The sequence below is a fragment of the Falco naumanni genome, chromosome 7, assembly GCF_017639655.2.
Source record: "Falco naumanni isolate bFalNau1 chromosome 7, bFalNau1.pat, whole genome shotgun sequence".
Taxonomy (NCBI): domain Eukaryota; kingdom Metazoa; phylum Chordata; class Aves; order Falconiformes; family Falconidae; genus Falco; species Falco naumanni.
In genome coordinates, this window is record NC_054060.1 from 28,516,476 (window position 1) to 28,539,589 (window position 23,114).

At 46.1% G+C, this 23,114-nt stretch overlaps 1 protein-coding gene across 1 annotated transcript; it reads left to right on the top strand.

The window, feature by feature from the left end:
* The first annotated feature begins 53 nt into the window (after positions 1 to 53).
* LOC121091087 (inverted formin-2-like) lies at positions 54 to 11,721 on the top strand. The gene is made up of 15 exons (XM_040600291.1): positions 54 to 190; positions 944 to 1,085; positions 1,189 to 1,330; positions 1,861 to 2,721; positions 3,942 to 4,087; positions 4,174 to 4,235; positions 4,858 to 4,960; positions 5,045 to 5,130; positions 5,681 to 5,781; positions 7,086 to 7,156; positions 7,270 to 7,377; positions 8,409 to 8,479; positions 9,090 to 9,210; positions 9,780 to 9,944; positions 11,592 to 11,721. The coding sequence occupies exons 1-15, from the start codon at positions 54 to 56 to the stop codon at positions 11,607 to 11,609; spliced, it is 2,334 nt and encodes a 777-aa protein (XP_040456225.1). The 3' UTR covers positions 11,610 to 11,721.
* The last annotated feature ends 11,393 nt before the right edge of the window (positions 11,722 to 23,114 follow it).

Sequence of the window (23,114 nt, forward strand, 5' to 3'; positions counted from 1 at the left end):
ATGCCTGTGTGTACCCATTATATGGGAACCAGAGGCATTAGGCCGGTGTTAAGATGCTTTTGCCAAACTCAGTGTCACAGGACAAACTGTTGGTGCAGACGGCATTGACAGAGGCTCTGGGCACAGATGGAGCAAGGCTTAACAACGTCCTCATTGAGGCTGCATTTCACACTGAACCTGAAGAGATGCTGTGGGCTCGCTGAGCAGCTTGCTGTATCCGAAACACCTTCACTGCTAGTGTTGGTCCCAGAAGCATCCAGCTAAAACAATTTGCTAATTCATATCTGGACAGATCTGTCTTCACAGGTTCTTAATTTAAAAATTATATTCTGTCAGAATTCCCATGATAAATCCTAGGATGCATTCTAGCATGAGTTGCAGTTATTCATGTAACCGGAATGGCTCCATCCAATCCCATAAAAATTAGGGAAAAGAAGATCTTTCAATGGTGCCAACCAGCAAGGGTAGTGTTCCTGCACTGAGTGGTCTCAAGAGTGCTGAGAAAGTTGACTTTAGAGTATTTGGGAATTTTTTAATCCAATTTTGAGTAACAGAAAAGGAAGGTTTTCAAACAGAAATATGACTGGAATATTTTCAATTTGTCTTGACTTTAAGAAGAGGGTGGCCCGGTTTCAAAAAGGTGGAAATGCCACTCTTGTTACAGCTCCAAGGAGAAGCCCATACAAAGCACACACTGGGCCATGTCTATGGGTGAAAAGTCCCATTCATGTCTATGTGCTGGCTGTAGAAAGAGGTACATTCTGTTCAAGAAAGGGTGCACGCACTGATGGCATCTGATCCTTTATAAATAAGGTAGTTGGGCACTTTCAACACCAGCTAGCTGAGTCTGAGAGGCAAAGAGATAAAAGCCATTTAAACAAAAGCAATCATCTGAAAATCAGTGGAGGGCTCTCCAGGTAACATGAATGCTGTAATATTGTAGAGACATAGAGGAAGACGATCTGCTTATCCAGTGTGATACATTTGAGGAGTTCAAGATAGAAGATGATGAGGAATTATTAAAGATATGTGACGGGATAAACATGAATGATCATCATGAGGTCTTTTCATCTCTCTTCAATAAAGTAAGTAGACCCCCATGTGGGGCGCAAGGTCATGCAATGGCAAAGTTAACACGCTTTGCCTGGAACCAACCTTGCTATGATGGAAAGTTGCCGTGTCTTCCAGGTGAGCCGCTCTCCGGTCTCCATCCAACTGCTGTCCATTCTCCAGAGCCTGCTGCACTTGGAACCATCTCACCACTCCAGCCTCCTGCTGTGGGAGTCCTTGGATGCAGTAGTGAATAGAGCCCTTTTGCTCGCAAATGACAGTAAGAATGACATATCCAGCCTTGCACTATCCTCTTATTTTCCCGTGTCCCACCCACTGCCCACAAAAGACCTTCCAAAATGTGCAGTAAATAATCCATGGGACTTGCTAAAAGCTGAACAGAAGCTGTGACAAAGCTACACCTCCCGCACAGGGTCAAGTCTTGATGTGAAGCCCCAGCCATGTGGATGCTCATGAGAGCTTTAGGCCACGTTCAGCGGTGGGCTCGGGGTTCATGGCCATGCTTTGACGGTTAAGCCCTGAGCTTTGGGTTGTGGGAGTCAATGGGAATCTGTCCTTGTTGGCATCTTGCCACTGGTGCTGGCTAGTCTTGCTGACAGGCATGTTCAGAACAGGGTTTGTGGGCCAGGACCATGGGAAGGAAATTGCCTGGAAGCTAAAAGTGCAGTTGTGTAAAGTGGCACCAGGGAGTGGGCCCTGTGGCTTTAGAACTGCTGCTTGGTGAGGGCTGGACAGCATGGGCCAGTGCTTGGGGCCCATCTCCTGCTCTGACCCCGACTTGTTCTCTAGTTCAAGGGAACACAGTTGAAGAAGTCATCGAGAGGCTGCTATCTATCAAGAAACATTCAAACAAGCAAAAGCGAGCTGAAAACCGGCTGTGTGGGAGTGCAAATGAAGGCATTCAGGCTGAGCTAGAACCATGTGCACATGCATCGCAGAGCCCAGTGGGATCATCAAACCCCTCCAAGGCACCAGCAACTCCCCCAGGGCCACCCACCAATGAAAAGATCTCGTCCTGCCAGCTCACAGCCTGCTGTGCTTCACCAGAGACTTCTAACCCCCCACCCAATACTGCTCCCACCCTGTCACCTCCACCCCCACCACCTCCACCCCCACCGCCACCCCCCGGCATGGCAGCTGTGACCCCCACATCCCTCACGACGAATGCACCTCCAGCCCCTCCACTCCCTGGCGTCCCTCCACCTCCACCCCCACTGCCTGGCATGGGGGGTATCCCTCCCCCTCCCCCTCCACTGCCCGGCATGGGTGGCATCCCTCCACCCCCACCCCCGTTGCCCTCCATGGGTGGCATCCCTCCACCCCCACCCCCACCCCCATTGCCTGGCATGGGTGGCATCCCTCCACCCCCACCCCCACTGCCTGGCATGGGTGGCATCCCTCCACCCCCACCCCCATTGCCTGGCATGGGTGGCATCCCTCCACCCCCACCCCCATTGCCCTCCATGGGTGGCATCCCTCCCCCTCCCCCACTCCTGCCCGGCATGGCAGGAGATCATATAGAAGCCGTGGTGGCTTCCCAGTTCAGCTGCCCCCTTGGCTTGGGCAGGCCTCCCCACAAGACAATGAAGACACCAACGCTGAGAATGAAGAAACTGAACTGGCAGAAGCTGCCCTCCAACGTGGTGAGAGGTGGGTGCTTCTGGCATAGAGTCACTGCTGCTTCAGGGGTGACCCGGCGGGAGAGACACTGTCTTTGAACCTGACAAGTGGGGTTGAGTCATTTAGATACAGAACTCACCTGATTTCCATTACATCTGACCTGCAGGGTTTCAATAAATAAAAGTAACATGAAACCACTAATATAATATAATAACCATTCCAACTAAATCAGTAGTTTGGAATAGCTTGTTTATAACTGAAATACTTTGAAATTAAAAGAAGGGGGAGGGATGGGAATATTTCCCTAATCCACCATGACATGGCTTGGGCTTGAGTTCTCAACAGGCTCAGATCTGGGTGCCCCAGACTTTTGTTCCCCTGTTCATCTATACTTGTAGCTGAGTATATCAAATTAATGAGTAAGAGTGCAGGTAAGGGTCATATCACAGTTCAAGAAGGACACTGAAAGAATTGGAGAGCCGTGAGAATCATTGACTTGCCTCTTGATTTTGGGGTTACATTTCCCTCTCCTGGTGGTTCCAAAGAGGAGCATGAAATGTGAGAAGCCAGGACACATTGTCAGCTTTGACCTAGACAAGCAAGGCAGGGAATTTGGCATAGGTGAAGCTTAAATAAGGCATGTTTTCAATCACAAGAGCAGTTCATGGTTGGGATTATTTCAGTAGAGACTTCTAGAGGCACATGTAGGTGACTTTTTTTTTTTTTTTTAAAAGATGTTTAAGGAAGTGCAGTGGGAATTAATTCAAGCAGTCCTATAGCCAGCATTATACAATGAGGCTCGATTATAAAATGAAAAATGGAGAAAAGCCACAGTCCGAAAATGTCTAGGTTGTGGCCAATCTTTCAGGTAGCATGTGAGGAAGCAAAAATAACACCAGCCAGGGGACTAGAAAAGAAATGTCTGAGGTCCTTCTCGTGCTGACCCAGTTTGCCTACCGTGGAGAAAGCAGTTGTATGGGGGGAGGTGGGGCTGTATGGCCTCTGTGTGCCCAGCACTGCATCCCCTTACCAGCACATCTTGGGGTAAAGCACCAGGTTTAATTACCTTCAGGCCCTTTGGACCCTGCCTGTGGAACTTGCCCTCCTCAAAAATTAGCATTTGTCCAGGACCGATGTCTCTTCTTATTTCATTTGTCTTCTGAGAAGTATCCCTTCTAGCAACTTTGCCCAAAAGCCAGGAATTTGCAGCTGTCCCTCTAGCCAGTCTGAACACCTTGTCTTTTTTGCAGAAAGTCATTCAATGTGGGCTTCAGTGAGCAGCAGCAGTGAGGAAACTATAGAGCCCAATTACGCAAGCATAGAGCAGCTCTTTTGCTTTCCACAAGCAACCCCGAAGGAGAAAACAGCAGCACCAGTGAAGGCAGAACCGAAGGAGGTGAGGAGGTCCCTCTCGTTCTTTCGAAAAAAGATCACTGCAGACAGCTCATCTAATACGAGATATCTTCTTTTTCTTTAATGAAGATCACATTTTTGGACTCCAAGAAAAGTCTCAATTTGAACATATTTTTGAAGCAATTTAAATGGTAAGACATGACCAATTTTTATGACAGTTGACAAAACTTTGAGCAGGTTTTGCATAGTATTTGGAAGGTCCTCATGAAACCTATTCTAGCCAATGCACTTTGGTGGTCTGTGTTACTGAAACATCTAAACATTTCCCAGTTTATCCTACACTGTCTTAAAATACTGAATTCAAGAGTTAATGTTTCTACATACAAAATTCCCATATGTTGGCAAAGGCGTTACATCTCCATGTTACAGATAAGGTTATGGCACAGACTCTTTGGGTGACTCAGGCTGTGAAACATCTCTGGAGATCAAATCCCTCCTCAAAACAGGGCCAATGCAAAAGTTAAGAATTAAGTTTTCTTTTAAGGTAATAAATGCCCAGCGACAGAGATCTGGGTTGCAGGATTCATCTCTGGCCTCGAGTCATTTGACCAGGGCAAGAAACAAAATTTGGGGCATAGCAGGTATCCACGTCCCATTTCAAAGTTGATCATGGAGACATATCTTTCCTTTTGGATGATTGTGGCTCTCACTAGGGAAAGCATGGAGCACTTGCACAGATGCACGTCTCGGTAGCATGTTATTGTGGAAGAGGGGTCTTTGGGTGATGGCTGACTCTGCCTCTCCTCCCTGCAGCTCCAATGAAGAGGTGGCTGCCATGGTCCAGAATGGGGACCGGACGAAGTTTGATGTTGAGGTTCTGAAGCAGTTACTGAAGCTGCTGCCTGAAAAGCATGAGGTCAGGAGAAAAAATGCTACCCTTAGTTTACAGACCTGAACGTGCAGTGCAGTCCTGCAGTCTTGACTCTTTATTTCCCATTAGATAGAAAACCTGAAGGCCTTCAAAGAAGAGAAATCAAAACTAGCAAACGCAGATCAGTTTTATCTTCTCCTCCTTCAGATTGCCAGGTAAGGATGTTGGTCATGAACTTCAGCCCAATCTTTTTCTTGGTTTACCTCTGGGAAGTTTAAGTTTCTTTCTAGAAGCCTCACAGACCAACACTGTGGGTTATAGCTGGTGGAGCCCCCCTTCCAGCTTAGAACTATCCCTTTCCCTGTTACACTTAGAGGAAAGGCTGTTGCTGCTCCAGCACCTCCTCTCCCTCTGAAGTAGCAGAAGGTGGCCCAGACCCAGGGTCAGACCTGCCCGGGGAGGTCCCATATCTTACTGAAAGGTGGTGCAAAATGCAATGCCAAGACGAGGGAATCCATATCTCACACGGTGGTCAGTCTTCTCTTTGCTGATCGCAGTGCATCAGCAGAAACTACATCCCCACTGGTCCCTAAGGCAAGCAGCAGCCCTTCACCTCCCTCCACAAGCCACAGACACTGGTTCAATGTGGATGTGGTTGACAGCGTTGTTGTGGGATGGCCAGACTTACCTGTGATGTGGGAAGAGGACCGCCGTGCCAGCCAAGATCACAGTGCCTTTAAGGTTTGAATCGATCTCTGTCCCTAGCTACCAGCTGCGCATCGAATGCATGCTGATCTGTGAAGAGACCACTGTTGTGCTGGACATGATTCAGCCAAAAGCTGAAGCCATCCGGAGAGCCTGTGAAGGTAAATGACTTGACTTTATTTCTAGATGTTATTTATGACAGGAAACTTTAAACGCCCCAAAACTCCCCTGAAGCTTTGCAGGGATACTACCCAGCCCCTCCGAAACTCCCCCACTATTCACTGGTTCACTGCAGAATACAGGAGGCAGCTGTAGGTACCTCCACTGATGGTCAAAGCACTTAATAAGACCAGAGATCGTTTTCCCTCACCCTCAGCCCTCTTAATCTGCAGCAGATCTGTTCCCCTGAAACACTTTCAATGGTGAAGCATTGGGAGCTTGTCAGCCCTTTCAAAGGAGATGAATTTAGACAGCAGAGCTAGCCTTTTTACAGCTAATTCATTTGGCGTTTTTTGCCCCATGAAGACCTTCACACAGCAATTTTCTCTGCTGCCAGAAAACTTCCCCCAGAAAGTAGTGATGCTTTAGTTTTTTCCTTGCCTACAAATGGCAACAGAAGAAAAATTTTGTTATTTTGGCCTGTAAATGGCTGATGCTCCAGTTTTGTGTGTGGAGAGATTATTCAATAGGTTTTGGCCTCCTGTGGCAGAAACCTTAGGTCCCACTCCACTAAGAGCAGGGTGCTTTCCTTGGCACTATCAAGTGCCGCCTGTCCTACAGAGCCAGTTCCCCCAACTCCTGCTGGGGGTTTCTCCAGCTGGCCTTACAGCTGCCTGCTGGGATAAATTGAAGCTTCCCCCTAAAAGTGTCTTCCCAGCAGCCCAGTTGTCCTTTTGGAGCTCTTCCTGGCTCAAAGCTGAGCGCTTCAGAAAGTACACCACTGCAGCACCCCGTCATAAAAGCAAGGACAGGGACTGTACCCTTCATGCCCTGATAATCATCTCCACCATGCAAGACCAAGAACAGGGTGACCGTGTCTGGTTTTAGCAGCTGGCAGATAATCACAAGGCTGTCAGAACTGGCCTCACTGCACAGCTGAATGGAGTCTGCAAGATTAAAATTGCAGCCCAGTTACCCTCACCCACACCAGGGTAAACTGGAGTACTTGCAGGGAAGGCAGCAAGTTGATGGCTGTTAGTGAGGAGGGTCCAACTCCAGGTTATTTTCAATTAGGAATGAAAGACCAGATGGAAAGAAAGAAAGAAACATAAATCAACAAAACCTTATACAACTCCTGGAATTGCATTTATGTAGAATCAGTTTCTCTGCAGGTTGGGCCTTTGGGCCACAAAGCTGAAATACCAGATTTGGTTTGGTTGGAATTCAGAATCCCAAGTTCAGTGCAGTTTAGGAAACATTCTGGTGTAACAGAAGCTTTTGTTTAAAATTCCTTTATGTTTTTCAGATCTTCTGAACAGTCATCGCCTACCACTCTTTTGTCAACTGATTCTCAAAGTTGGAAACTTTCTGAACTACGTAAGAACTTCCCTTGTCATGTCCTCTCCCCATTAAAGTATGTGGATGATCTCCTTTAAGGTTGTAAATTGGATGGACACAGGAGTTAGATCTGCTTTCTCTCTCTTTTGCAGGGAAGTCACACAGGTGATGCCGATGGGTTTAAAATCAGCACTTTACTCAAACTAACAGAAACCAAAGCAAACCAAACCCGCATTACGCTGCTCCACCATATTCTGGAGGTACCACTATCGAGTCTTGGGTGACAGGGAAGGGGAAGGATTTTATCACAGATGAACCATTTCTCCTACACTACTTTCAGTTAATGCCACAAGCTCATGTTTGTATCCTCCCTGGCTAGCTGCAGTGTCACAAGCTGGGAGTGTTCAGATCACTTAGGCTGGTGGAGGCTGCTCGTGGCCACTACTCGGGAAGCTCCTTATTTTAAGACTTGCTGCTTGTGGGCACTACTCAGGAACCTCCTTACTGTAAGACTTGTTCTGCTTTCCTCCAGCATCATTCCCCGCAATGGCTGGAACTTCCTTTTTCATGTTTGTGCAATCTGCATATCATCAACTGCAAACCGCAGAGCACATGGCTGCCAAAGCTGTCCCGTCTGGTCTGTACCTGTTCAGCCCTTCTGCCTTTCCATGACCTCTTCCTTTTCCAGCAGGCTATGCTCGAGCTTTTCATGCTCCTCTCCAAGCCTCCCTGGATTTCTTATTCCCTGTTTTTTCCTTTTTTATCCATGCTCTGTTCTGCTGCCTTCATTCATCAAGGTCCCTCCATTCCAGTTATGCAAATTCAAGCCCTGCTTTAGCTGGCAGTAGCTTCAGCAAGCACAGCCATGAAAATAAATAATGCAAATAAGATTCAAGCCCTTTTGATACCCCCCTGGGACCGTAGGAGGTGTCAGACTGCATCGAACCACAGTCCTACCTCTTTCATGGTCAAGAGTAGGTGTCTCAGAAGAGGGCAGAAGAACAGTTCAGGAGCAGGTCAGGTTTGCTTTGAATTACTATTTCTCAACATTCAACCCTCTTATGTGTGTCTATAGTTCAGGAGCAATGCCTTTCCTCTCCGAACATGCCATCCCATGTTGGATGTGGCTCAGCTCTGCTAGGCTATCAAACTGCAGAGGGGGGCAGCGGCAGGACGTGGCACAGCCATCCATCCTTCCCAGGCACTTCTGCCCATGTCTCTTCCCCCCCCAGCTTCCTCTCTCAGCTCCTGCCACACAGCAAATAACAATTCTTTCTCTGTTTTGCTTCAGGAAGTAGAAAACAGCCACACGGACCTACTGGAACTGCCAAAGGATCTTGAATATGTTTCAAAAGCAGCAGGGTAAAATTGTGTGTCACTTCCTTTGAATTAAAAGCAAAAATAAATCTCATACACATCAACAATGTACCAGAAATTAGGACATACGCAGCTGGAATAGCACATTAACAAGATGGCATCTTAGTTTTAACCAAAAGATTTGTCTGATGAATGTTGAAACCCCTTTAATATATAATAGTTCTGGGCTGAAATTTGCAGAGTATTCAGTTAATGCTGCCTCCTGGGCCCTTTCAAAATCTGCATTGCCTTTGTGGTAGCAGGAGCTTGTGGAGGCTGGCTACCCAGAAGCATTTATGCCTTCAACCAGGGAAAGTGAGCTAATGCCAAGCCCTGCGTGTGGAGAACAGCCCTTTGAATGGGTGGACTTTTTTTGGCATTCACCATCTCAGTACACAAAGTTGTAGGTAGACCTGGCAGCGTTTTCATAAGTGCTGCAGAGAGAAGCTGTTTTCTGTGAGTTTGGACTGTGCAGAGAGCTCAGAGCTCAGGTTTCAGTTCAGTGAAGTGGTGGGAAGCAGAAGGACAATCAACCCCCCAGCTCAGACTTGTCCATTCTTTGGTCCTCACAAGATGCTGGAGTGTCAACTAATGGGGGGTATCTGTGTGATTTCAGAATTAATCTTGATATTATACGCACGGAGTCCAGTACCAATTTAAAGAAGTTGCTGGAGCTTCAGCGAAAGGTCCTATCTTCAAACGACGATGTGAAACAACAGTATGAGAAACCTATCCAGGTCAGAAGTGGAGCTCCCTTATATCTTCCGTTACACACACAGAGGCAGCATGCAGTACATAGGCAGCTGAGGAGGCTAATGAGAGGGTGGAAAATATTGGTGCAAGACATGCTGTCAGATGTGGAAGTAGGCTGTGATGCCACACAACCCATTGGTGTCTATTTGCCAGCTCCACCCCAAACTTGGATACATTGGTGAGGCCGTTTCTTAAGGCCTCTGCCCCAACCGCTCTCTCCATTCTGTTCTATGACTCCTCACTTTGAGTGAAGATGTCCACCCTCTCCCTCTGTGTGGATCACCAGAGTAAAGCCCTTCTCCTGGGATCAAGCTTGACATTGAGATTTCCATGTCTTGCTCAAGCCACCCCTGTAAACTAGCACAGCACAGCCAAGAGCAAAGATCATCTGCAAATCTTCGTTTCTTCCCACCTTATAAGCTCTGATGCAGTTACAAGCCAGGGCTCAGAGTCCTGCTCCAAGCTCTTGGGTTGACATCTTTTTTCTCTTTACGTGCACTTCACTCATTGTCTTCTGGACAGTATTTTACTGTGTATATTAAATTCATTTCAGGATAGCATTGATGCCTCCAGAAAGCTCGAAGAAGAATTTGAAACCATTGAAAGGAAGAGAGAAGAACTTGCAAATTATCTCTGTGAAGACCCAAGCAAGTTGTCTTTAGAGGACATATTTAGCACCATGAAGACCTTCAGAGATCTCTTCATCCGAGCCCTGAAGGTTGGTGTCTGCACACATGATGCTGAGCAGCCCTAGCACTGGGGCATGCCTCTGCGCTGACAGACGGGGTGGGATGGGCACCTGAGTCTGGGCAGGGGAAGATGCTGGTTATAGCCTCCTCCTTTGGGCGCTTGGCATGACATCACCTGGTGAAGAGGTGCCTGATCCCTACTCCACTGCAGAGTCCTGCCGTGCTGGTGCTCCTGGCCTGGCACAAACCCTGGTGGTTTGCAATTTTGGTGCAACTTTAGCTTCAGAGGTACAAAGATGCTTTGGAGTCAAGTGTGTAAATTTTAGAGGACAGGGCTTATAAAACTTAACTCTTTGCTGCAACCTGAGCAACCAGACTCAGAAAGAGTATGCGTAGTAAAAAAACCACCAGTTTGGGGGAAATTGTGGCTTCAGTACCTTCCACTTTTGCCTCAGCTAAAGGTCAGGCAGAAGAGCTGCACACTGGTAGGTAGCTGTGTCACCACTGCCACCTCCTCCAGGGATGTGGCAGCCCTGGCCAAGCCAGCGGTCTCCCTCCCACCCTCTTGGCAGGACAGGCTTTATTTCCCATGCCCATTTTATTTGTTGTACAGGTTAAGGCCAGAATTTCTCTTCTTCCTTTGCAACCATCTGTAGATCTTTCTCTTCGTCGGCTTTTCTAGCAGACATTTAGCCAAACTTCTCATGCCCCTGTTACATTACCACAGGAAAACAAGGACAGAAAGGAGCAAGCTGCCAAGGCAGAGAAGAGGAAGAAACAGCTGGAAGAGGAAGAGGCCAAGAGACAGAAGGGAGAAAATGGAAAAGTCAGTGAGTACCTGAAAAGGCTTCAAAAAAAGAGAGATGAGGCCGGTAGGAGCTCTTTGCTGGTCCTGCTTTAATGGACCGGTAGTGGTAATTTATTTTGTGGATTTCCAGGTGCCGGCTGACTAAAGGCTTTTTTAGGTGTCTTACAGCCGTAACTAAGGATTGACTTTTCGCAGCTGCAGCTGGGGAGAGAAGTTAATTTTAGGTTTGCTGACTGAACGGCAAAGAAAAAAAAAACAACAAATCGCAACATTTCAGTTAACTTTTCCAGTTTCTAAACATATCTTTTGAATCCCAAATCTAACAAGAAACATTTGACTTCTCCCCTCTCCAAAATCCCCATATACACTTGAATGGTCTCTCTTTACCAACTACTGACATCCCCAAAACCTTGCAGATTTTAACTTAAATCTGCATTTCTCCGGATGGAAATGAAAGGCACAACTGGAAAGTACAATTGGAAGTAACTGAGAGGAAATTAAAATCAAGATGCTTTTCCCTCCAAAACAAAAGGCCCCCACCGACACGGGGAGTAAACAGGAGGTGTTTCAAGGTCATGGTACAACCAGGCACAGGTCCGGGCAGAGCAGGTGCCACCAGTGCCAGCCTGTAGCACCCAGACTTTGGGGGAAACCCTTTGATTTCAGCCAGGACACGCTGCTGTGGGGGCATGGAGCATGGGTTTCTCGCAGGCCTGGGGCATCAGTGCCTTGCTTCTACCCAATGGTTGCTCGTACCGGAACAGCAGTACCCACCCCAAGCAAGAGCATCGCTGCAAAGTCTCCTTCTGCCCCATCTGACAGATGCAGTTTTGACACCTCTCTCTCTCTCTCTCTCTCTTTATCCCAGTTAAGAAGGGGCTGGTGAAGCAGGAGGAGGTGTGCGTCATCGACGCGCTGCTAGCCGACATAAGGAAAGGTTTCACGCTGAGAAAGACAAAGAACAGACAGGAGTCGGATGCAATTCCTAAAACCTTGCCTGCAGAGAGCTCAGAGGAGACCCAGCCTGGTAAGGACACAGACCCGACTGTACCTGCAGCTATTCATTCCCATCTGCCTCTGAGCCTGAGCCAAGGACACAAGCAAGAAACCTTCACATTTGCATTTGGGGCATTTTACTTAAGGAGCCTTTGCAGCCATTGCTGCAGAGAAGAGGAGCAGAGAGCCCTGAGCTGTTGCCAGCCGGGTCTGTCCCAGAATTGGCAGCAATTTGGAGCAGCGTGGCCTTGTACCTGTGCTGATAAACCCTCCGAGAGGCACAGCCCATGGGTCAGCCACAGAGCCATGCTGGTGGGGCACACGAGTGCCTTCCATGCTATCAAGTCTCCATAGCACAGCTTGTCACTGCCTTGGGGACTGCTGCACCCTGTCTTAGTCTACATTTGGGAGTCTAAAAAAAGTCCTTAAAAAAGATGAGAAAACTCTATTTGCAGAAGGACCAAAATCCTTTAGATGCTTGTTAGGAGGCAGCCCATGGGTTTAGCTTTTATTTGATCGCTTGGCTTTGGTGTCAGTCATGTTACAGAAGTCCAAGGGCATTGGCCTACCACAGAGCCTGACTTGTGCCCTGTGGTTCTCCTTAACCTGCTCTGCAAGGGCAGGATTAGGCTGGATGATGGGCAGTTTTGAAGTCCTCATGCAGCCAAGCCAGCAGTCCCACCTAGTTTAGAACCTCACAGGTGGGTTCCCTCTTCCTGCTGTAGGCTTTCAGGTGCCCTTGCAAGTCTGGGGGCTTCCATGGAAATCAGCTGGTTGGCAGCAAAGACACAAAAACACCTGCTGAAAACAGAGGACGGGCTTTGCTGAGCTGGAACCTTGGAGTCCAACATGGGGTATAAGGAGGGGAGGTGCAGGGAAGATAAAATATTGCTGCTTCTGCGTAGCTGCTTTAGGGTCAGCACACCCTCCATAGGCAGCTGGCTAGCTTCTAACATCTCCCAGTGGCAGAAACACCTTGGTTGATCCTAGATACAACTCTGCAGCTGTGGCTGATGGCATGTTTTTGTTTAAAGGAAAGAGCATTAAGGATCCGCAAGCAGCAGGAAAGCAGATCAATGATAAGACCAAGCAAAACAATGATGATGATCTTCCCTCAGAAAGCACTCGGCCCTCAACCACTGCCCTGATGGAGATAAGTGGTGATGTTACAAATGCCTCAGCTTCAAACCAGGCATCATCTAAAAACAATGCTGGAGGAGGTTTGCCACCAGAGTCCCGGACGCGAAGGCCCTCAGTAAGCTTGGTGGAAGTTGATGGGACCAGTCAGCCCATGCCAGACACCATGATGGAGCAGGCAGGCAGCTGGGCAAGCCTCCAGCAGAGCACAAACAGCGGCTCCATTGCCTTCTCTGCTGCTAACATGGGCACGGGGATAAGGTTTGCAAGCAGCAGTTCGGGCACTGCTCTGAGAGACCAACTCAGATGGACCAACGGGTCCATCTCAGAAAGCCAGGACAAGGAACACCCGGCTGATGGCTCCGAGAGCTACAGTCTGGTGCAGGAACCAGAAACTCAGTTGGGCAAGACCGGGGTCGACCCTGGCAGCACTCAGCCTGCTCCCTGTGATGAGGCTGAGTCAAAAGAGATGGCAAAGGAAAATGAAGACCCTGGTACAGACTCACTGTTGGATACCTCGCAAGAGAAGTCCTTCTCGGAGGAGCCAGCCACCGACTCCTCCTGTTCAGCAACACTCCCCCCAGGGCAAACTCACACCGACAGGGAAAAGCAGAGGCCATCTGGGAAACGAAGGAAGAAGAAGAGGCACAGCAAAAGCTACTCAGGTAGTGTATTTCATGTGTAGCCCTCGGGGATTGAGTTTTAACTGGGGAGGCTTCCTGATGTGTTTATATATAGATATGTTCCTCCCGACTTTGAGGTCCAGTGCCCCCTGCCCCTAGAGCTACACTGTTTCATGGAGCTGTTATGGTTTTTAAATCTGAATGAGATTTAAAAAGAAAAACATAAACACAGTTCATTCTTTTGACATTTCTAAGTAGTTTATAAAGAGGTGATGATGAATCAATAATTAAAAAGCCCATTAGACATACACAGTAAAGATGGCAATAAGCACATCTGTCAAGTGTGCTGAAGACAGCTACAAGGCACAGTTATGTGCAAAGAAGAGCCCCATTAGACTCCAGAGCAGTGATTCAGAGCAGTTAATACTGGGTACTTAATCAGTGATCACCCCCTCTCATCTACTTATAAACACAAAGGCAGCAACATCAGTGCTGCTGTGAGGTTGCAAAAGCAGTTTGTCAGCAGTGACCTGACAACCTGCCCCAGGGGAACTTTAGGTGGCTCCTGAACATCAGGCCCTCAAGCCATCACCGCAGGGTGAGGGAGAAAAAGTCAACAACTCAAACCCAGCATCTTGCTGATGCTTCTGTGAAGGACAGTGTTTGGCCAGCTGAGTCCATCCCTGGTGCTGGGCTGCCCTGTCACTGCTGGGAGAGAGCTCAGCGCAGGAGGCATGGAGCCACCCAGGCCTCCGCCTCACAGCAAATACCCACAGCTGGTCCCAAACCTGGGAAGTTCGTCCAAGTCCCTCAGACTCTACCGAGCTGAAGCTGCCCTTGGGTGGGTACTTTAATCCCACATTAGAAGTGCTTTATAGGGAGAAGACACATGGGTCTGTCAGCCTTTAGAAAGGTACAGTATACTGTCCAAAGCCTGTTTTCTGCAAGATCCTGGGGTCAAACAAATAGGCAGAAAAGTGGTGGAAATATCTATTTATTAATGTTTAATGTTTTCCCTTCCAAGGAAAGGAAAGGAGGGTTTGAATACCTGCTGCTGAGAAAGACAGCATGGAATGAGCATCTAGCACAGAGGGACTCACCCTTATAATGCCAGCACGCCCCGGGGCTGCAGTTATTTATGTTTCTAAACATGCCACTTTTCCCTAGTGAAAAACAAGCCACAAACCAGAAGTGGTTTCCCAGAGCAGTGGTTCCTAAACTTGCTTCCCAGAAGGCAGCAGGAGGAGCTGCAGCAATGGGAGCACGCCAGGCTCCCAGCCCTGGTGATGTTTCCCCGACATCTGAAATCAGTATTTCTGGCTTGAGGAACTGAGCTTTGCAAAAGCCGTGGGGGTCCCTGGGCATCCAGGGATAGCGTGTTAGGAACCTCTCTGCTACTAGACAGTATTTTCATCATAGAAAATCTCCTGTTGTTACATTTGCCTTGCCATGATCAGATATATTTAGTGTCTCTCTTTTGTTTAAAAGCAGAGATTGAGACTGATACTGGAGATAATAAAACAAAAAAAGGTTGTGTGGTACAATGAGGTATGTAAACTTGCAAAGGTGTTTTTGTGTGAACTAACTACAGCATTGGGACTTTACAGACCTAATCAGTATTCAGTGTATTAGCTAAGCTTTTTGTCTTTGTGTCTAATCACAAATACATGTAAAATAAATTTGTTACTCTGATTTTTACCCTCCAGTGTGTTGATCTTGCGTTGAGTGGAGTCAGTGCTGATATCCCCTCAACACAGGGTCACACCCCACGTCTGTCCTCTTTGTCAGCTGCAGCCAAACTGCCTTTCCCTGCAGATAATTAAAAATCATTACTCTAACCAAGTGAATCCAGCTTCCCGTGATAAACAAAGTCCTTGCTTTGATCCCATTATTTTATCAAGAAAATGCAAAAATGCAATTTCAGTACCTACCTCCTGCAAAGAACAATGTTTGGTTTGCTTGTGGATAGCCACTTCCTATACCACTGTTTAAATGCAGGTATCTAGAAAAGGGAATAATAAACAGGACCCAGGGAGAAGTATTAGTTGGGGCAAAATACCAGCTCCATCTCAAAGCCAAATTCAATTCCAGGGTGCACACAGACTAGTCCATTGGAGCAAACAGACCATGCATACTTCTTCTGTGCACTCATGCAGCTTTATGGGGTGGTGGGGGTATGTCATTTGACTTCTGTCACCAAAAAAAGTAATATCGGTAAACCAAATTTCTAGACAAAGTGTGTACCAAGTTTCCTGCATCCTTCACTGATGCTGACAACATACCCCTCAAAATGATGCCCCTCAAAAGAAAACTCCAGACAAGGAGTTTCAGGATAAGACCTTCCTTGGCAAAACTTTGCCTGTTTTTACAGCAAGTGGAAAGAAAAGCAAGAAAAACAATTGAAACATCCACTGTACTGAAATTGCATAGTTACGCCTTCTCCTTTCCATGCTGATGAGCATCTCTTATGAACCGAATCAATAACGTCAAATCTCTGTCTCATTTTCTGAAAGGAATGTAGTTACTCTCCAGCATCCCCAGTGCCCGGGGCTGGGACCCCAGCCGGGACCCCTGCTCCTGCACCGCCTGGCAGCCCCAGCCCCTGGCGTGGTAAAACAGAGGAATCTCTGTAGGATTTCCACACAGGATTGGTTTTGCTCCTGTACCTGGAGCATCATTGCTAGCAAGAGAAAATGAGGTATTGAGTAGTTACAGTCCTGACTACTCCCACCTTCCTCTTGGCCCTTTCCATGTTGTGTCACAGGATTACATCAAGTCGAAAAGGGAAGTAATTCTGTTTGTTTAAAAATCCTGAGGAAGATTTACTGCAAGAGCAGAAACTAGTAGCAGTGAAGCATAGGTAAGAAGTATGTCAGGACCAGGGGTCATGCTGCACAGGGAGGGAAGCTGAAACCATGAGTTAAGCATAACTGAGATTATGTATTTTTTAAACACAAGGACTCAGGCCTGCAGACTTAAAAGAAGTCATATTTGAAAAGAAACACAGACAGCTTTGCATTCTCCTTAGAAGACATAGGAATGCATGGAATGCATGGACAAACAGTACCTTTATGAAGTGACAGAGTCAGGCAGGAGTTTCAGCACATCCCTGAAATGCAGTGCCTGGCACAGGTCCATCGCACTGGCAGCTCCCACCTGTGCTTCAGTGGCAGGAAGGCAGAGATAAGTTGCACCTTAAAACCTGAAATTCCCTTTTTCCTCCTCTGCCATCTCTATGTCACTTGGAAAGTTTAGCAGAAACAAAACCCATTTGCTTCTTTTAGTCTCCAGCCACAGTGCTTCCTCACCCAAACACAGCTCAGGTCCATCCCTCTTGATGTGACAGACTCAGCCAGCCTAGAGTGCTCCCCATCAATATTTCTTCCTAGGATATTCCACCTGATCTTTTTTTATTTTATTTTTTGTCCCAAGCACACATGGTCTGTTCAGGTCAAAGCACCGGTTCTCTTTTGGTACAGGATATTTCTCTCTCTGGTGGATTTGCTGGATGTGGAAGTTGCGGGTTCTCAATGAAGCTGCAGTGACCTTCTTGTGCAGCTCCAGCTGCACAGCTCAAGACTTGATCCCCTTATCAGTTTTTAGAGCTTCTATAACAGCAGAAGAGTAAGGGTAGGAACAGCCTGTGACTCTATGAAATAGTATTTCAGAACAATAACAGACAAGATCAGTTGTAAACAGCAACTGACCTCTTGCTTCACCTTGACTATTTCTTGTTACGCAGCAATTTCTGTATTAATGTGCTGCGGGCATTTCGGGGAGTCAGATTCAAATACTCATGGAGTTCAAGATCTGATCCGTTTATTATACAAACCAAGTAACTTTTATAAGGCATTCGGTAAGCGTGTGATAATATGATTGGCTATCTTACAAGCGTATAATAATATGATTGGTTAACAATTGCTTATTGGCAAGAGTTCTGTTTCTGCTTGTTCTGGCACATAGGCTCTTTTCTGCCGTTTCCCAGCTCCTCTTATCGCGTCCTGCTGGCCCTGGTTTTGTGAAGCATCTGCAATTTGTTCCTCCCTCTTCATTCCACTGTTCTGGTCGTGACCTCGTCTTATTTCTTCAGTATTTTTCCACTTGCTTCAAAGTTCAGTATAATCATTCAATACAGCAAGAGCCCCAACATTAATGTTAATGTGTTAATGTTCTCTGGATGTCAGCTTCCACACCCAAAGAGTGGTATTCCACATTACCTCCATATTCTCAAAAGAAATGGTTTAGCTGGTTTTCCTGTGGAATCAAGGCACTGGTGGCCACACTGTGTTTGTGTGCACCCTGGTAACATCTGAACTCATTTCCAACCAAATCTCAAAAGAGCTTGAAGAAGGCCCATTTAACAAAAGCTGACAGTCAAACAGAGGAGGGACTGTACAAATGCCTGAACTCGGGGGTGCTCTGAGTTCCCTTGCCTTAGACACTAGAGAATTTCTACAGAGAAATGTTCCTATCTGTGCAGCTCCCTTTTTCCTCTCCTCCCATCTTTATGTCACTTGGAAAGGTTAGGGGAAACAAAAGTCTTGAAAGCACAAATCCATAAGCAACCAAGCTTTGGCAATTTCCTTGCTCACAAATCTGCTTGATTTATTACCTAGAAAATAAAAGAACAAACCAAACCAGGAGCATAGGCCAGTGTCAAAAACTGCAGCCTGGTGAGGAGGAAGGGAAGGGGCAGGAGGGGGGACACAGTGCTGGCTGCCAGCAGATGTGACCTCAGTGTCCCCCTGCAAAGACAGCAGCATTTAAGAGTCAAGGTTTTCCTTTTTTTTTTTTTTATAACTGTTTTCCTTTAATTCTAGAGGAACAGATGCTTCACCTCCCCTTCTGCAGCCTCAGTCTGTTTTCTAACAGACCCCAGGAATGCGATCAGGCTAATGCTCATCTTCCTCTCAGGCCTTTTCCTTCATGTTTGTCATTAGAAAAGGTATTAGCTTTGGTTATGGTGTGAGATAGGCTCTTAAAAACAACAGTGTGCAGCCCCATCCTTCGGACAGTCCTGCTAAATTCGCTAGATCTAGTAAGTTCAGCAACTTATTATCTAGAAGCATATTCCAATATTCTGCTTGGAAAATATCAGACTAATGTTGGACTGAACTAGCACTCCATTTGAAAGCAAAGTTGCCCAAACTCTTGAACATCAGGAAACATGTCCTGGAAACATGAAGTTTTTATTAAGTACATAAAGATTTAGCTCCACCTGGTTTTAGGTTATCTGAGGAACATGAAACTGGTTTCCCTAGTAGCAACCCAACCATTACCTACACACACATGCAAAACCACATCATTTTCACTTTCTAGTTGCAAATAGTTTGTATTTCCTCCTCCTCCTGCAGGTGTCACGGCAAGGCAGAAGAAATAACAGAGGCCCAGTGAACCGCTCGTGTCCCCGGAGCACTGCCAGCTTCTCAGAAGCCAGGTTCTGCATCACCAAAACACCACGGTGGTCACCTCTGCCCCACCAGGACACACTGCTTCACCTCGCACAGCCTTTCACTCCTCTCCCCAAGACCCAAAGAGCCTCCGCAGAGACTTCAGATCCCTCAGCCTGTGCCTTATGCTGGGCGCTCGCGGGAACAGGGACCGGTTCTGTGCATGGCCAGTGTGAAAGAGTCAGACCTCTCATCTGCTGGCCTGGAAGCCAAGTCTTTCAATTTGCTCTTAGGCCAAACTCCTCTTGAAATGACAGCTGAGTGTGGCCCAAGAAAGGATGGCAGTGTTTAGCCCTCAGAGAAATTTTAAAAATAGCAGTGCATCAAGTAAATTAAAGGTATAGATTAAGCAGTCTGTACCATCACAGGTGGAAGCACACTAACTCCCTCTTCTCACTGCCCACTCACGATTAATATTGGACCAGGTCCAAGGCCCAGATCAGACAAATGTATTTTTACTCTCAACCATTCAAAGCAAGGGAGATCAGTTACATGGGAAAAAAAGGTTAAAAAAAAAAAAAAGGTATATATTTTAGTAAGTATATGGCCATATAAACAGTGTCTGGTTCCTGTATGATGCTTATGTGCAATTAAGTTGAAGCACGCCAGTAGTCTTGCAGTAGTCTTCTCACATGCACAGATGCGTCCATCAGCTTTTGGAGAACTGGGAACCCAGTTCCTCTTATTAGAGCAACAGAAACAGGTTTTCCAGAGTACTCTATCAGATACATTTTCAGCTCATCCTTTAGTAAATCTCTGGGTTTGAATTCCATTGTCAGCTGCTTGCACTCAAAAGTCTTTGTGTTCAAGCTGCAGAACGCATGGGTTCATGTTAGTTTTGCTTTAGAACTGAGAATGTGCAGTATTGTGTTTTCAAAATTCAGAACTTTATTTCTCAAGTTTTATAATACTATTGTATCATAGTTTTGTACATAGCTGTCCATTTAAAATGATCTATATTTGTTGAATCTTTGGTGTGATACTGTGCTGAAACATGAATCAGGTGGAAGAGCTGGGTGCATTTAAGAACTATGCCTTCATATGGTAACTCACTGTGGCTAGACTAATGTTCAGGCTAAAGCTTATTTTGCTTTGCTTAATAGGACTTGTCAATGTCCTTGTAATACTGAAAACTTTGCTGGATTTAGAAGTTAAACCAAGAATTAAATCACCGGTTTATTTTGACCAAAGCATTGCTATGAGCATATTGAAAATTGATTAACAAAAGGAAAGATGAGTTGAGAGCAGAAGCATGGGCAGCTTCAGTTCAGGAGACCCCACAGGGCGGCACAGACCTGTTGCAGCTGCAAACCCGTTCCCGGCTGGCAGGAGCAGGCAGAGCCCCCCTGTTTCCTGCAGAACCACATAACCCACCCCAGGTTTGACTTGCAGAACTGTATCACATTCACAGGTTTCCCCTCTTTTCCCCCTCTTTTCCAGTCTCAGAGCACGTTGCCCAAGCATCCTCCTTTTGCTCTTTAATCTAGCTTCTCTGTTCTCGGGTTAGACCCTAGGCTACAGAAAGCTCAGCATCAAACACATTTTCCAAGCAGCTTTGCAACCTCTGTATTTCCAGCAAGAGCCTGCAGCTCAGGCTCACAGCGAGCAGCCAGCCTCCTCCTCCCCACCCCGCTGTTTCATCAATAGGAACAACATCATTTGGAGATTCAGGAGTCAGGAACAAACAGGCTCTCCAAGTGTTACCTGGGGAACCTTACCTGCTGATGCCCAGCAGGTTGCTGTCTTCAGATGCTGCAGCAGGTGTCCACTTCTCTCCACCTGGGTCTTTCAGCTACCCTCATTTCCACCTAAAGAGCAGCTCTTTCCACACAGCCAGAGCTTCTATTGCTCTGTGTTCTTACCTTGGCCTTCTAAAAGAGGGTGTTTGGCATTATCTTGCCACTGCCCTGAAGAGTTTATGGAGAAACGGGTGATTTTGAGCCACTGCTGGTTCTTTGTTCCATATTCATCTGTGAAAACTATATTAAATAATCTATTCAATCACATCTCAATAAGCAGACTGAAATAAGCTGCTCAATAAGCAGCTCTGCTTCCATTAAAGTGATTACTTAAGTACAGGGGAACAAAATCAGAGTGGGTCAAAGAAAGATGTTCAACTGGGATGTGCAGATTTGCTCCATTTGTGACCTTGAAATAAAGTTCATGATCCTGAAGATTTTTCAGTGGTTGCAAGACCAAATTAATTGCTGGTAAAAACAATGTAACTTGCAGCTATTTCAACAGGTCTGTGGTCATTTGAGCCGACAATGAGTTTGGGTCTCAGAAAAAAATTCTTGTGGGGTATTGCAGCAGCTGCACATGGAGTCCAGTATATTCAACCAGGCTGTGAATGCCACAAGTTTCTAGCTGCAAAATAACTGCATATTCCTTAATTAAGCATTAGCTACATGATAAAATGATATGGAAGAAATTGGCAGAAGTCTTTTCCAAGTATTTCACATCAGAACTCAGATACGTTTAATAGTATGGGGTTTCAGGGTTAGGTTTTTGGGCTTTGTGGTTCTTTTTTAAATTCCAATACTGAAAATATTTCAAAGTTTAGAAGAAAATAAGTACTTGGAAAGTTTTCTTCCTCTTGTGGGGATGGGGAAGACCTACAATTCACCAGGATTTGTCCATCAAAGTCCTATATTTTCTGCATAGTTTATAAAGCATTTAAGCATACGATTGTTGTATATGCTTAGTAATAATTACCCATTCTCTTCTCTCAAAGAAACAGAGATGTATAAATGGAGCTGCATCTAGTACATGAGTACCACCAGAGTGTTGCACTGTACTTAGAGTATGACTGAAATCTGTGTCCAAAGTTATGCCGGTATCTTTTGGTTTGAGTGTACCATTTGGTCATCTTCTACATTCAGTAGAGCAGAGGGGGCTGAGAAATACTTTCTGTTCTGGTTAGAAAGAGAGAGGATAATGGAAATAAAAGAAAAATTCATGAGTCTATTTCAGCAAAATTATCCAGTTTTCATTCTATCTAAACATAAAGCCTGGATCTACAGCTTTGTATTTCTGGTTTTCTCCGCACCATGGTCAATTGAGTACAACATACAAACACCAATACTAAAAGTCAGCACTACCAATCTTAGCTTGCTCCTTCTATGTGATAGAAGTCACAGCCATGAAGTATGGGCAAACATGTTAGTCATGGGGTTATGTTCACCTTTCAACTCAAAGCAAATACAGACATGAACCAATTCCATCCTAACACACATTTTGTTTGGTCACAATCAAGCTGTGGGCAGCATATGAGAAACAGCTTTTCCATGTCTAGAAGCATGACTACAGAGGGTTAAAAATGGGGCAGTGATAGTGACAGACAGCTCGGGGTGTTTGCAATTACTACACAGTGACAATCTTGCAGAATAACCACATTGTTTGCAGGATTTGCAACGGAAATGAGGTCCCTAGTACAGAAAAAGCTTTCCAACTCCTTAGTATAGAGCAGGTACCAGACCTTAAATACCAGTGGAGAATTCGATCACTGCAAGTTAATCAGCATATTCAGCACTGTAAGTATAACTCCTTCATCCATGCTAGTACTGAATTCATTATTACAGATTCTCTAATGCTGTCTTTGCTGCAGCATGAACAACTCTTGCAAGAATGGTGTGTGACAATTCATACAGAGCCAGGTGTCGGCAGGAATTAGCAGGAGCTCTGCCCTCCCCTAATGGAGACTTTAAGCAGACTCAGCTCACATTACTCCAAACCAGAAGATAAGAATCACTCTGCAACAGTCAGCTCCTATCAAGTCAGTTTAGATTCCCTCCCAGCCTGCCAAAGTAGGTTTCTTCTATGATCAGCAGTCTTTGCTGATGACACCTATGCTATGGTTACGGTCGGTTTGCCCTGCTCTGGGCATACAGAACCTGATGTCTTTGTTTAGTACTTATACAACTTCATACAACATAATCTGCAATGAGTTTAGTCATTAATGAGTGACAATTAAATACCAAATCCATCAGAATAGATGAAAGTCACAGCTACTACAGAGAGATAGGGTTTGCATACGCAAAAAGGGTAACAGATCTAAGATGTCTACTGCTGTGATCCTTTGAATCGGATGAAACGGAAGACTCGATTTTGTAATCTAAACGAAACCCCCAATAACACACAATTTACAGAAGTGATCCTTTGAGGCCAACAGGCTTTTTCTGTACA